Below are 15,354 nucleotides of genomic sequence, written 5' to 3'. Positions count from 1 at the left end.
CAGAGGTTTAAAAGCTATTGAATTCCAGGTTTCAGGCTACTAATTCAATGAAATCAATAATGCCATTTTGACAAGACATGAGATGAACTCTTCAAGATAAATCAATTCCATGCATGCCTACCATGAAACATCTGCTCACCTAAATTACCATAAAAAAAAAGAAAATCATTAATGTAAATGCAATTTGAATAATTTCCTCGGTTTTAGATGGAGATATTGATTGGTGAACAAGTGCCTCGTGGTTGGAGCGTGTCCTCAAGCTTGATGCAGGCCCTAAAGGTCATCTTGTCTTTTTCCTGTCTCAAAAAAATGGGAGATAAAATTATATACGCATCACACAGAACCGTTTGTTTAGGTCTTTCTTAACAACTGCATAACTGCTAGAAATATTCTGAATACATATTTAATAGATCTTGGCCTAAACTACAGCTCCATCCTGTGGCTACTTTGGGAATAATGTCAGTACAACCTATTAAGTTCACTACAAATACACTATATTAACAAAAGTTTGTGGACACCAGACCACGAGATTTGTATGTCCTTTCTGAGCATCCTATCCCTACATTTAATTCTCATTAGCTGTTACAACAACCTCCACTTTTATGGGAAGATGTTCCACTAGATTTTGGAGTGTGCTTGTTTAGATTTGTGCTCAATCAGCCACAAGGGTTTTGGTAAACTCAGGTACTGATGTAGGTGCAATGAGGAGGTGTGGGTTGCACCTGTAGGTTCCCCTGTGCATAAAGCCAGCTTCATGAAAATATAGTGGGATAAATTGGAACACTGACTGCACCCCAGGCCTCCTTATTGCACCTACATCACTACCTGACTTTACTAACAACCTTGTGTCTGAATAGGCAGAAAACTCCACAGACACACTCCAAAATCTAGTGGAACATCTTCCCAGAAGAATGGAGGGAATTATAAGAGTAAAATAGGACTAAATGTGGAATGTGATGTTTAAAAACAACATACCATACTGACCAGGTGTCTACAAACCTTTTGCAATATAGTGTACATATTAGATAGATAGATAGATAGATAGATAGATAGATAGATAGATAGATAGATAGATAGATAGATAGATAGATAGATAGATAGATAGATAGATAGATAGGAACATTCACATACATTTTGCAGCTTCCAAATGTAAAAAAAAAGAAAGAAAAGAAAAGAATATGTCTATGAAAAGGAGCACACTGGCAGTGTGCACTTTGTTACTCACTCTATGCGCAGAGTCTTTTTGACAGCTCTAACCTCTTAAGCTTTATGTCCTGCTGAGCCCAGCATGGCACAAACGGTAAATGCCATCTGTCGAAAACATCAGATTGACTGCCGGTCAATAGATACACACACGTCGCTTTATTTATGAATAGTCACGTAAAAACAGAGAAATTCGGTCTGTTTTTAGGTTTGCCAACTTTCGTTACTATCTGGTTGTGCAGTTCTTCTTTTTCAGTTACAGGGTTTCATAGACATGGGCATGTACATGGATACAAGAATACACCGAATTTAACAATAAACCTTGGTTGTACCTGACAATATACAATGTGATCTTCAGTATTTCATGTTCTGTTTCATTGTAGGTCACAAAAAGTAAAGGTATGTTTTTTTATTTTTTGCGAGCAGCACCATTCATACACGTAGTGTCAAGTCAAGAAGCTTTTATTGTCGTTTCTATCATACATAGCTGACGCAGTGTACAGTGAAATAAGTTCCACTAGATTTTGAAGTGTGTTTGTGGAGATTTGTGCTCGTTCAGCCACAAAGGTGTCAGTAAAGTCAGGTACTGATGTAGGTGATGTGAGGAGGCCTGAGGGAAGTCAGTGTTCACATTCATCCCAAAGGTGTTCAGTAGGGTTGAGGTCAGAACTCTACAGCAAAGCATTTAAGATCTTCCACTCCAACCCATGTAAAGCTGGCTTTGTGTACAGAGGCACTGTCATGATGGAACAGATTAAAAACTTCAAGTTCAAGTGAATGGAAAGTTTTATGCCCAATGTGTGTCTCCAAATTTGTAGGAACAGTTTGAGTTAAAAACACATATGGCTGGAAAAGTCAGGTGTCCCAATACTTTTGTAATGTAGATTATACAGTAGATACATACTAAACCTTCTTTTTTTTGCTGGAGATCCAAAAGCCATCCAAAATGATATTCGTTGATTGATGAATTGTTTAATTTGACAGGACAGACAGCGTCTAAAACTTTAGAAGTTATTGTAATGAAAAATCTAATATTATAAAGCACGTAAAGAATAAGCAATACATTTTGGAAAGTTATTATCCTAAAATGATTAGTGTATAAATAGCTCAGAGCGACGTGTTTGTGTGTGTGCGGCGTAGGTTACAGCCATCAAGAGAGAGCCGATTAATATATCGAGTCAGCGAGGAGAAAAGGACCGTTGGAGCTGTGCAGATGTTCTGACAGTCTGTTGCAAAAGCCCTATTGTTTACTGGCCTGATAGCTAAATCTCCCCAAATCCCCCTAAATTCTATTGTGCCTCATCAATGGGCTCTGTCACTTTTTGTAGTCCTTAAATGAACCCACAAATATTTTTTTTTAAATTATTTTTTGCATGTGTTCGTATTTCAACGGATTTTTTAAGCAACAATCCCTTTAGACTCTGTCTGGGTCTCTGAAGTAAAAAATCTTTTACATTTTATCAATTGAACTGTACTTTTCAAAGAAGCACAGTAACAAAAGCCCCGCCATCTTGAATTATAAAACGGTCCGGCTCGCATGGGGTGGTGTATTATACTTGTACTTGTTCGGTATGAGAGAGAAATTGGGAATAAAAGCGGGGGATGGGAAGGGTGCTGGATTAAAAAGAACAGTACCTGAGTGGGTTTGGGGGAAAGAATTCTGAAGATTCTTATTGCACTGGAGTTACTTTGTAAAGAGACAGCAGAGTTGTTTGCCCCAGACGCTACGCATCAAATAAAAAAAAAAAAAAATAATTGAAAACACGGTCAGTTTCAATTATACACTATCATATCAATATACAGTAGCAAAACCTAAAGCAACAACAAATCTTTTTCTCTATGTTGATTATTTTTCAGAAAAATACTTTATTATTTATCATTGAAAGAAGCATTATGGAAAAGGTGTTATGAATATTTGTTCGATTCTTTGTCTAAATATTATAATTGTACTGTGTATTGTGCTTTATTGTTCCAGGAACACGTGGAGGCTCTGGGATATTACAGTTTTTCTCTGTTGCTTTGGAGCGTCTCTCAGATCAGAAATGAAATTCTCACAACTACTTGTCCAGCCTCTACATTCATTTTTGCAAATCATAAAAGCATTTTCTCGTTGCTTTGGTCAAATTGCGAATGCTTTTGTACATTGATTTAAAGTTTTTTTCAGTTGCTTTGAAGCGTTTCTTAGATCAGAAATGAAATTCATTCAACTACTTGTGCAACCTCCACGTCATTTAGTCACTTGTACACACCATAAAAACAATTCTTGTTGCTTTTGCGAATTGGCGAATGCTTTAGTACATTCATTTAATCGATTGTGTACAGTCTTGCTGTTTCCTACATTATCAGTTGTTTATGTTCATGTTGATCAAAATATATTTTACCTTCACCTAAATAGCCCCCAAAACATCTCAGCATCAGATCATTGCATAAGTCACTGAATGCAAAACGGTTAAACCAGTTGTCATCACCTGTCATCTATATTTCTATTAAACTTTCTTTGGTAAATGGGACTTGAATTGATAAATTGTGCAGATGAAACTCACTAATGAAGTCGAGTGTATGACATCAGATCAACCAATGATCAACTAGTTCTGTAAAACAGGTCAAAGCTGAATCTTGTGAACCTTCAATCAGCAACAGAGCAAAACACAGTATTACAATTTCTGAAAATAGATGAACAACCAAGAAACGAACGAACACTTGTATAGTACAGTAAATGTCTGAATCCTGTCTGGTCTCCTACAATCAATATAAATCAAACATGCAATCAAAGAAATGAATTTGTGCTGCTGAAATTCATTTATACCAGACAGAAGGAATTGAAATTGTTAATTTTTAATCATTGTAACTTAAACCATAGTTATATCAAGTAATACTGAAAATGTGCAGGGTCATACTGACAACACGACTATACATTTTTATGATCTTGTTTGTGAACAGTGACAAAGGGATGAGATGTTCATTGACCAAATACTTACTTTTGAGAGATGAACTGAGGATTTTGAGAAAAGTACAGGCTTTTGCAAGAAATCCCATGTATTTTGCTGTTTGTACACATTGTTTTGAGAAATGCACTCACTGATTTGCAAATATTAAGGATGATTTGTGAAAATGTTTCAAAGCAACTGAGAAAAACTGTAATTCACTTCATTGCATACGGTTTAGAGGAATTGTTTGGCGACGGCTGAAATATTTCACTCAGCCAATTGGTCATAATTCAAATGAGGAATCTATAGTCAGTAAATGAAAGGCCGGTTCTGAGATCTCTGACCTTTTTCTTGTGTTTGATGATCCATGCCAGTCCCAGTGTATAGCGAGTTATTGCTATGATATGATAGGATATTGTAATGAGAATATTTTATAACATTCTGAATGTATCGTTTTTCTCAGTTGCTTTGGAGCGTTTCTCAGATCAGAAATGAAATTCGCAAAACTTCCTGTTCAACCTTCACATCATGTAGTCTTTTGTGCACATCATAAAATTTCTCGCTTTGAACAAATTGCGAATGCTTTGGTACATTTATTTTATCAGTTGTTTCAAATGTCTGCTGTTTCCTTCATTATCAGTTGTTTATGTTCATGTTGATCAAAATATATTATACTGGTTTCACCTGAAAACCAGTATAATGTCAATCTTAAACTTTTTTGTAAATGTGAATTGATGAATTGTGCAGATGAATCTTGAATGTCACTAATGAAGGCGAGTGTACAGCATCAGATTAACCAATCCTCAAATAGTTCTCTAAATCAGGTCGAAGGTGAATCTCGTGAACCTTGAATTGGCGACAAAACGAAACACAGACTTACACTAAGAATTACAAGTCTCTTGCAATCAATATAAATCAAATATGCAATCAAATAAATACATTTTGTGCTGTTGAAATTCACAGATGCCACACAAAAGAAATTCAACTTTGTGATTTTTTGATCAAACCGTAGTTTATATCAAGAAATACTGAAACTGTGTGCTGTCATACTGACAACACGAGTGAACATGTCATTCTGAGGGCAATGAGATGTTCATTAACACAAATACTAACTTTTAAGCGATGAACTGAGGATTTTGAGAAAAGTACAGGCTTTTGCAAGAAATCCAATGTGTTGTGCTCTTTGTACACATTGTTTTGAGAAATGCACTTACTGATTTGCAAATATCATGGATGATTCGGGAAAACGCTTCAAAGCAACTGAAAAAAACATTCATTGAGTTCAAGCTCATCCAATTAAGTAATGCAGTGAGACTGCAAGCTTAGATAGTGAGGCATATGGTCTTAATCAAACCAGCTGAACTTTAGCTGAACATTTCAACTGGCAAGTTCAGAACGTAGTTGCAGAATTAAACATATAATTACTAGATATATTCAGTAGAACATGCTGACTTTTTCTTTTTACAATTATGGAATTTACATTAACAAAACCATTAGACAACTGATGTATTACAAGAATATAAACTATATTGATAAACGCATTGGACACCTGACCTTCAAGTACAATGTGCTTCTTCCCCAAACTGATACCACCAAATTGGAGGCATTCAATTCTAAAGGATGTCTTTGGATGCACTGGTTGGAGTGGAAGTTATTGAGTGACCTGCTATAGAGCACTGACCTCAACCCTATTGAACACCTTTGGGAAGAATGTGAACACTGAGTGCACCTCAGGCATCCTCACCTGTGCACCAAACCGTGGATTGTTTTATATGTACAGCAAGAGATTCTGGTTTATCAGACTGGAGCAGTTTAGGAAATTGCATAAGCAGAAATGCCAAAAAAAACAAAAAAAAAAACAAAAAAAAAGGCAGATTAAAAAGATGATAATATATTTATTTTAGTATTTAAGAGTAAATATTTGAAGCTGTGAAAGTGTTGACTAGAAATTAGACTATAAAAAAAAATAAAATCATTGACTTCAAGAAGTTCCATTTCTCATATTCATAATTTGCCAAGAATTTAAGTTTGCATGTTTTCTTTGTTAAATAACAATACATTTGTGAGGCGTTTATTATTAGCCGTCAATCACGTGGCTAATCCAGGCATCTGCACATAAGATGTTACTATAAAAATGATAATGTGTTCAAAGAATAAATGTATATAAATCTCTTATTTGAGGTACAAACAGTACAACTTTTCTGGAAAATGAATCAACACTTTCTGCCAAATCAGATTTTTATTTTTGATATTAATATCAATTAATTAAATAACATTTACTTAAATTTTTTTTTTGTTTTTCTTTTTTCGAAATGCATTGTTAGATACAATATGGAGATATACCAAGTTGTCTGAAAGCTTGTTTGTATTCCTTGACAAACAAACTCTCTATATAGATAGATAGAGAGAGAGAGAGAGAGAGAGAGAGAGAGAGAGAGAGAGAGAGAGAGAGAGAGAGAGAAAGGGAGAGGTAGAAGGGGACAGGATGACCCTTTGCTGATTGATGGTTTCTGTCTGTGTAATAGCTGAGCGAGCAACATTTACATTTCTCACAGTGCCATTACACACCCCTGTACCATGCCACAGCGCTTACCCTTTCTTTCCCTGTCCATTTTTCTCGCTGTCTGCTGTTTGTCTTCACTAAGGCCCTGACAAAGTCTTTCTCCTTACTGCCGCTCACAGCATCCCGACTCTGCTGACACACACCACACCAGCAGCCCGAGCGTGAAGACAGAGGCCCGGCCTACACTACGACCCGATGTTTCAGCTCGGCTGTGTGAAATGGAGGTATTACTCTTAAGGAAATCATTCCAGGTGATATTTCAGATAATCAAATTCTTCATTTCGGCTGTCTTTTTAACCTTTAGAAGTGTCATCACAACATCATTTCATTATTCGGTATTTTCTCACATTGGGCTTTTCAACTCTGAACAATAGCAGTGTAAAAAGCAACGTTATATACAAAATAAATATGGTATCGATATATATACTTTCTCTAGATCCTGACTCTTTTCATAGCTAAAAGGGTTTAGAAATATATTTTTCAGAACATTGTCCAGGTATGAAATCTTTGCTTGGGGTTAATATACTTTTTTTTCTCAAACAATTTTTAGAATTTCACTTTACAAAACACTGATCCTGACCTCTGTTTGAAAATATTATAAACAGTGTTATAAGAAACAATATATATTTTGTTGCTTATAATGTTCCATAATTATATTTTTCATAATAAATTTATGAATAATAATAGTAGTAATATTAATAATAATAGCAATACTTCTAAAACTACTACAACTACCCTCTCCTCCCTCTACTTTTACATAGTACAGACAGACAGACAGACAGACAGACAGACAGACAGACAGACAGACAGACAGACAGACAGACAGATAGATAGATAGATAGATAGATAGATAGATAGATAGATAGATAGATAGATAGATAGATAGATAGATAGATAGAAGAATTAAAAACCTTCCGAAAGTGTCAAATTTGATTTTCAATTCAATTGTATAAAACTTTCAACATTGGTAATTGCCACACAAAAACTTTTTTAAAAATGTGCACTAAAGGCAAAAGTCATTATCTTCTTGTCGTTTTTGGCCTTCGGTGAGAGTGAATTGTAATTTACCAACTAAGGACCCTGATGTCCTGATGGCGGTCAATAAGCTGATGCACCTTCTGGAGGCACGTAGACTTTGACTGATGACTCATGGGTTTATGTGGCGTGTTATTGAGTATATTGAGTATATATTGAGTGGTATTGGTGTGTATATCTCAAATTAATGGCAATTTTAAATTGCAGTCAAAATACTGTGGAATGAAGCAAAATAATCCACAGCAATGTGTTAATTACACCGTTTTGATGATTCCATCAGGCAATTATTAGAAAATTTAGAAGACCCAAACTTGTTCTAACATGACAATACACAAAGCCAACTCTATAAAGATATGCTGTACATGGTTTGGAGGGGAAGATCTCCTGCTTTCGAGCTCTGACCTCAACCCTATTGAACACCTTTGGAAAGAATGTGAATGTTGACTGCACCCCAGACCTCCTCACCTCACCTACATCTGGCTGGCACCTCACCCTACTAACTGGGTGAACGAGCACAAATCTCCAAAAGCACACTAGAAAATTGAGTGAAACATCTTCCCAAAAGAGTGTCCACAAACTTTTTTCCATATATGATACATTTTTTTCATGTATAGTGTGCTTGCATTTGTTTTAAAGTGATGTCCCAAAAAGTAACAGTACTCATGTTAAGTTTAAGAGCATAATATATAGAAATATTATGCCCTGATTTTAGGTGTAAATTATTTTAGGTGATATTTTTTTTTCTATGTAATATACCGTATGATGTGAAACTATTACTGAAATATTGAACTATACAATAGTACTAATACACCAAGTTACACAGGATTTGTGTGAATGATGCTTTCGGGAGGATGATAAAAATTTGTTGAAAATCACCAAACGACTGAAAATGTCAAATGAAACACTTGAATGCAATAAAACACAGCCAGATTGGACTCATTATTCAATTGAGTTTGATGCATTCATAATGACAAATCCTAAAATTCTCTAGTATATATATATATATATATATATATATATATATATATATATATATATATATATATATATATATATATAAAATTACTGAAATTATACACTCCTTTCATTTGCCCAACGAGTTTGCCTGGATTTCAGTTCTACGAGCGAAGATCTTGGAGAATCTCAACCAGAAGAATCAGAACCAGAAGAATCGGTGATACACTTTATAACGGATGATGCATCAGTTCAAAGGTGAGTCATGGTGGAAAGTATTCAATGCGATAAAATGAATATTTCACAAGCGAATCAAGCTGAATGAGCACGTACATAAGCAGCTCTGATAGACAGCGTAAAGCAAAGGAATATTAATACTGAACAATCAGTAATAACATTCACAAACTGACCGAGACCTGAGTACCAGGCCAGGCATAGATCAGTCTTTCGGCTCTCCCATGAATACAGGACAGATAAAATATCAGGATTTATAATCTCTGACGGTTTAAAACCTCACGCCACATATCACCCATCTGGATGGTGCTCTATATATAACTGTATATCACTCTAGCATCTGTCCTGGTCCTGGTAAACAGAACGGGAGTGTAAACACAGCTATAAACTCAGAGACCCGTCCCGCTAAAGTAAAGGAAGATAGAAGGAAAGAAAAAGAGAAGAGTGAAGTACCTGGTTGGAGCATCTTTCCTGGAGAAATCTGGGTGTGTATGTGTATGTGTGTGTGTGTGTGTGTGTGTGTGTGTGTGTGTGTGTGTGTGTGTGTGTGTGCGTGTGTGTGTATGTGAGAGAGAGAGAGAGAGAGAGAGAGAGAGAGAGAGAGAGAGAGAGAGAGAGAGAGAGAGAGAGAGAGAGAGGATGTGTGTCCTGTTGTTTTCTGCTGTCCGGTCTAAAACAGATAGAAGGAGACTGAAACGCCCCCCTTTGGACAGGGTGGAGAGGAGGGGTATTAAAAAAAAAAGCAGAAGAAAAACTGCCTGGTTAATGCTCCAGCCATGTCCCTTACCCTTTCCATGTGAGCGCACACACACACACACACACACACTCCGCCCACTTCTCCTCACTACACCATGTTAATATTAATACAATGCCCTTAATCTGCTGGAGACAGACATATGTTGGAGTGTCTCTGCTGCCAGGCTCCTAGTGTGTGTGTGTGTGTGTGTGTGTGTGTGTGTGTGTGTGTGTGTGTGTTAGTGGTCTATTCACTGTCTTCCCTGTTTATGTCTCACAGGCCTTAAAGTCACAACTATGAACAGAGAGAGAGAGAGAGAGAGAGAGAGAGAGAGAGAGAGAGAGAGAGAAGGATTACCAGCTGCATTTTCCTCTCTACCTGCAGTCCTTTCAATCTTTCGAACTCGGGGGTGTGTATAAATCAGCATGCTGTCATTGTGAGCATTGATCTCTCTCTCTCTCTCTTTCTCTCTCTCTCGTTATCTTTGCTAAGAAACTGTAATTTTATATTCTTACCAAAACAATTGTAATAAGAGCCGAAATTGTATACAAACGAAATCCAGACTTAGTGCTTAATATTTAAACAGAACAGATATCCAGTGAACCTCACAGATTGTTGCTTTTAAAGCAAAGCCAAGCAAATAGGATGATGGGAAAGGGAATGGGGGTGTGTCTAACAGTTTCATGTCATGACAAAATTGTTGTAATTGTCTAGACGTGTATAAATTTTATACCATTTACACTATATTTCCTGCCATATGTGGTTCTTCTCCAAACTGTTACCACTAAGCTGGAGGCACAAAATTGTAGTCAAGTCAAGTTTTTTTTTATTGCGCTTTTCACAACAGACATTGTCCCAAAGCAGCTTTACAGAATTGAACAGTTAAGGTGGAGAGGAGGGGTATTAAAAGGTGAACGATGTGTATGTATCCCTGATGCGCAGCCATGGCGACTGTGACAAGAAAGATGTTATGAGGAAGAAACCTTGAGAGGAACCAGACTCAAAAGGGAACCCATCCACCGGATCCAGAGGACATCTCTGGACCTGGTATAATAAAGTTTTTCATTCATTTGAACTTGGAAACCCAAATCTGTTTTAGCATGGCACTGCTTCTGTGCACAAAGTGAGTCCCTTGTAGACCTGCTTTACATGGTTTGAAGAGTAAGATTTTGAGTGGCCTGCTATAGAGCTCTGATCTCATCGCTATTGAACACCTTCGGGATGATTTGAATTGATGGCCGCACCCCAGTTCTCCTTGCCTACATTAGTACATGTCTTTACTAACACCCTTGTGGCTGCCAAAGACAAATGTCCACAAACACACTCCACAATCTAGAGGAACATCTTCCCAGAACAGTGAAGGGAATTATAAGAGAAAATTGGGACTAAATGTGGAATGCGATGTACATACCATACTTAAGACCAGGTATCCCCAAACTTTTGGCAAATGATTGTACACATGGATATGTCCACTAATCTGAATTTCTGAATAATCCAATCGTAACATGCTTTTCAGGATTGCTTGGAAATCGAATTCGACCCATTTGGTACGTGTTCATAGATCTGGTATATGACGTTCATCGGATATCTGTTATTCACTATATTTGCTAAAAGAGTGATACGGATTCAAGCAAAATTGGAAGAAAATAGGAGAATCCTACTGCTGTGCATGTTGGCCATTTCTGGGGGGGTACAAGTGCATTCTCATTAAAAGTTTACTATAGATATGGACCATCAAGGTAAACAGATCTGATCTGTGAAGAAAGAAAAAAAAAAAAAGCTGTATTGTGAATGTAGGCTAAAACATTCGTATCAATCATACAAAATGATAGAAATGTATTCGCATTTTTGGACACACAGACAGACAACCAATTTAACCTTGTACAGGCTTAGCCATGTCCTTGCATTGGTAAACGGCACCAGGTGGGAAAAAGGCAGAGCTCGGACAGCGAACAAGGGAGGTTATCAGGCATGTATAGAGTAAGTGGGGGCAGGGGGTAAGACAAGCAGAAGACCATGTGGGTTGTGGCACGGATAAATTTTGGGCCTTGAGCAGAGCCATTAGGACACCTGACTGCACCCCGCTAAAGCACAGGACAAAGACAGACACCGAGCATCCAGCCATCTGTTGCCCTGATTAGTAATACAGCCTGGGTGCAGTGGGTGGTGGAAAGTATGACATTGAAAATTATTTTAATAAGGCAAAACAAATTTTTTTCCTCAAAATGTCCAGTATGGACGATAAAAAATAAACGGCTTACTGTGTCTGGTTTTGATAAAGTTCTTGACACATACTGTAGAGTGAAAGATCTGAAGGACAAGGACGATGGTCAGTAGATGAGGCACTGGAACTTCAGCACAAAATCATTTGCAGTTTGGAGAATTTCTGACAGGTTTCTTTCTCTACGAATAAACAATCATGAACTTTCTAACACCTGAGTCATTGGTGTCAACACCTCATCTGGTATTATTTGAAATAAATCCTTTTACCACCAAATAATGTACACTGGCGAAAGTAGACAAATCCTGTAGTTAAGTTAAAGCAGAATTACACTCTGTAAAATATGACTCCAGTAAAAGTGCTACCTTTAACGTTCACTTGAGTAAAAATACAAAAATATTTGCCTTTAAATGTATCCAAAGTATCAAAGGACTATGATTTCTTACAACTATAATGTTCCTAGTATCATTTATCAGTATCACAAGACAGCATTTTGCTTAATCAACTTGCATTTATTTGGAAAAATAAAGCGAAAATCAAAACAAGTTTAAAACAGAGCGTACGCTCGACCCTGATTGGTGTCTCGTATTGTATGATTCTGAGCATCTCAATTAATTTTATATTTAAATTAAAGTCTATTGCATTGAACAGAATATTCAGAATCAGAACACTATTGATCCCATAGGGAAATAGTTTGGTTGCAGTTGCTCTCAGTTTAAAACATAATCTAAGTAAAGCTTAAAGTAAAAGTAAAAACATAAACACACATATTAAGGTGTATATATATATATATATATATATATATATATATATATATATATATATATATATATATATATATATATATATTAAGAGAAATGAAATGTGTAGCAGCATGAAATGGAATTTGTAGCAGCAGTAAAAAAAAAAAAAAAAAAAAGAAAAGATGGCAGAAAGTTAGTCTACAATCAAAGTTTTTGCACATGTAACTAATTATTATTATGTTTATAATTATTATTGCACTGGGAATATTATTGTCATTCGTGAACATTTAGATTAAGCTGCATAATCCAAAGCCAGAAAGAAATGAGCATTATCAAGAGCTAAAGCCCATCACGGCTTTATTTCACGTGTTTCCCCTCAGTCCCGCTGTACAATGTAGCAGGCAAAATGTCCTTGATGATCGCTAATCTCAGCTAACCTCCATGCAAACTTGTTTGGATAACATACTTGTCTATAGCAGCAGTGTTATTCCAGCATCTAATTACTGCGCACTGGCTAATTTTTAACTAGCACACAGCGATATATCCGAAACACCAGGTAAAATTCCCAAAAGGTGTTTTAGTCAGACACTGGACTGCTGTACTATTGGTACATCCTTGACAGTGCACCCACACAGATGTGTACAAGCAATGGTGTAGGTTGGGGCATTTTTCCTGAGGGGGCAGTTTTTTTGTTTTTTTTTTTATTCGGCAGGGACAGATGTTCACCTAGGGCTACTTTCAATACTGGTAATTGGGAGATTTGTTAGCGCTTGGTCTGTTTGGAGATGGATTTGGCCTTGTTTTTTTTTTTCTACTGCATTCAAATCCTGCTGTGTGGTCTATAGAGTCGACCGTGATTGGGTTCCAGAAATGCTATTGGTCATTATTCACCTCAGCATCAATACAGCTTTTGAAAATTGTGAAAAAGTAGCAATGTAGACAGCATGAAGCAGACCGAGAAAGGGCTTGCAAGGGAAAAAGCCCTCTAAGATACTTTACAATTTGCTAAAAAACACCAGCCGGTTTTAAATGTACTAATTATATTTGTAAATAACTAGCAAATTTTGCTGTATTAACTGATTTATCATTTACTAGCAAGAATCTGGCTAAATTTTTGGCAGTAGGCTATGGAGGCAGATATACAGGCTTGAATATCAGTCAAGATTGTCTCGAAGAACCATCATTATCATAAAATAAGCCGTAGGCTGTGCTATGTCCAAATCACAAACAAGGGCTGTCTTGCTAACATCTACATACTCAAAATTAGCATACAACATTGACAGTCACCAGTTAGCAGGTAGATAGCCATGACAGATCTATAGGTGTAATCAGCCAAAGTTTTTTGACATACACTTAACTGCATTTTAAGCCTATGGCATTCAAATTCTGAGAGGCTTTTCTATAGTTCTACGGAGCGGTTATTTCACTTCTCTTACCTTTATGTCAGTTGGACGCTAGTATACAGCGCCTGTCAAAATTACTTAAAAAAGCACCTCGTCTTTTATGATTTTTAAGACAAATACATGCTTCTTTTGTTTTTATGCAAGGCACTCAAAGAAAAAAGCAAAAACAACCAAGAATTGGACAGTGAATAAGTGGAAGAATGTTCTGTGGACAAATTTGACCTTTTTTGTCTATAACAGAAGAACTTCACTAAGATGGAGAACAGGAGAGAATATGTTAGCAGACTGTTTCACACCCATAGTCAAACATGGAGGTTGGGCTTGTTTTGGTTAAGGGAAGGTTGGAGATTTATTCATGGCCACTATTCCATACTTCAACACCATACAATTCTATCTTGACTGCGGCTCATCATAAGAGACTTCAACATACAGCAAGAAGATAAGCCGAAGCGTACGTCCAAAGCCCATATCCTACCCCGTCACCACATCCAAATCATATTGAACTGCTCTGTGATAAACTGGATCACAAGGCCAGAAAGAAACCTCCAACTAGTGAAGATCATCTTTGGAGAGTTTTACCTGTGTTTCAGCTGAATGTTTGGAGAAACAAACTGTCAGGATGCCAAAAGTGTGTAAAGCTGTTATTTATGCTGAGGGAGGATTTTTTTAATGATATATGAAGTATAACATCTGAAAATGTTTATATTTGTTTGGTCAAAAGTGAGTCTTCTTGCCAAAGAAAACAAACCAAAGGAACATGCACAATTCTCTTAAAAAACATAAATGGCTAGGTAAAAAAAAAAAAAAAAAAAAATGTACAAAAATAATCAATGTTCTCATAAGCAGGAAGAAAACCAGAAACGCATTACATATTTTTTTTTCCCTAATTCCTTGGTAGAATTTTGGGTTATTTCTGTAACAAGTCAAAATCAATACATTGTCTCTTAAATGTAACGCCTTCAAATATCCATCAAAACAAAGACCTTTTTTTCTTTCCCTATAGTAATACACCTGCGTTTGTGTATAACATTGCGGGTAAATTCTTTGCAATTTCTTTGTTGAACGTTGGAACAACTGAGCATTAGCGTAAAACACATTAAAAACGGAACACTTTATTTCCTGAAGGTTTCCTTCAGTCCTGGTGTGAAAGCAAGCAGGTGAAATGTCTCTGATGATGCCGTGGTCTAATCGCAGCTAATCTCAGCATGTGGACGTGTTTGTTTAACATGCTAGTGTTGGACTCCTGCGCACAGGCTAATTTTCAACTAGCGCACAGAGATATGTCCAAAACACCAGGTCCAATTCCCAACAAGTTCTCAATGAGTTACTGAGAGA

General features: G+C 36.6%; 1 protein-coding gene across 2 annotated transcripts in view; it reads right to left on the bottom strand.

Moving 5' to 3' along the window:
• Nucleotides 1-9,447, bottom strand: part of efemp1 (EGF containing fibulin extracellular matrix protein 1) — a 59,045-nt gene extending 49,598 nt beyond the window's left edge. The window contains exons 1-2 of one of the 2 annotated variants that reach the window (XM_083532920.1): nt 9,370-9,447; nt 1,226-1,311 (exon numbers count right to left, since the gene is read on the bottom strand). Coding sequence is in view for 1 of the 2 variants with exons in the window: in XM_083532918.1 (XP_083389044.1) it covers nt 122-124 (3 nt within the window). In the remaining variant the exon portion in view is untranslated. Of the gene's footprint in view, nt 1-121; nt 140-1,225; nt 1,312-9,369 lie in introns of those variants that run through there. The other variant, XM_083532918.1, reaches the window with a different exon arrangement.
• Between the last annotated feature and the right edge of the window lie 5,907 nt (nt 9,448-15,354).

This window comes from Silurus aristotelis (genome assembly GCF_946808225.1).
Source record: "Silurus aristotelis genome assembly, chromosome: 27".
Lineage (NCBI taxonomy): Eukaryota > Metazoa > Chordata > Actinopteri > Siluriformes > Siluridae > Silurus > Silurus aristotelis.
Note: the sequence above shows the minus strand (reverse complement) of the source record. Positions and strands in the feature narration are given on the sequence as shown.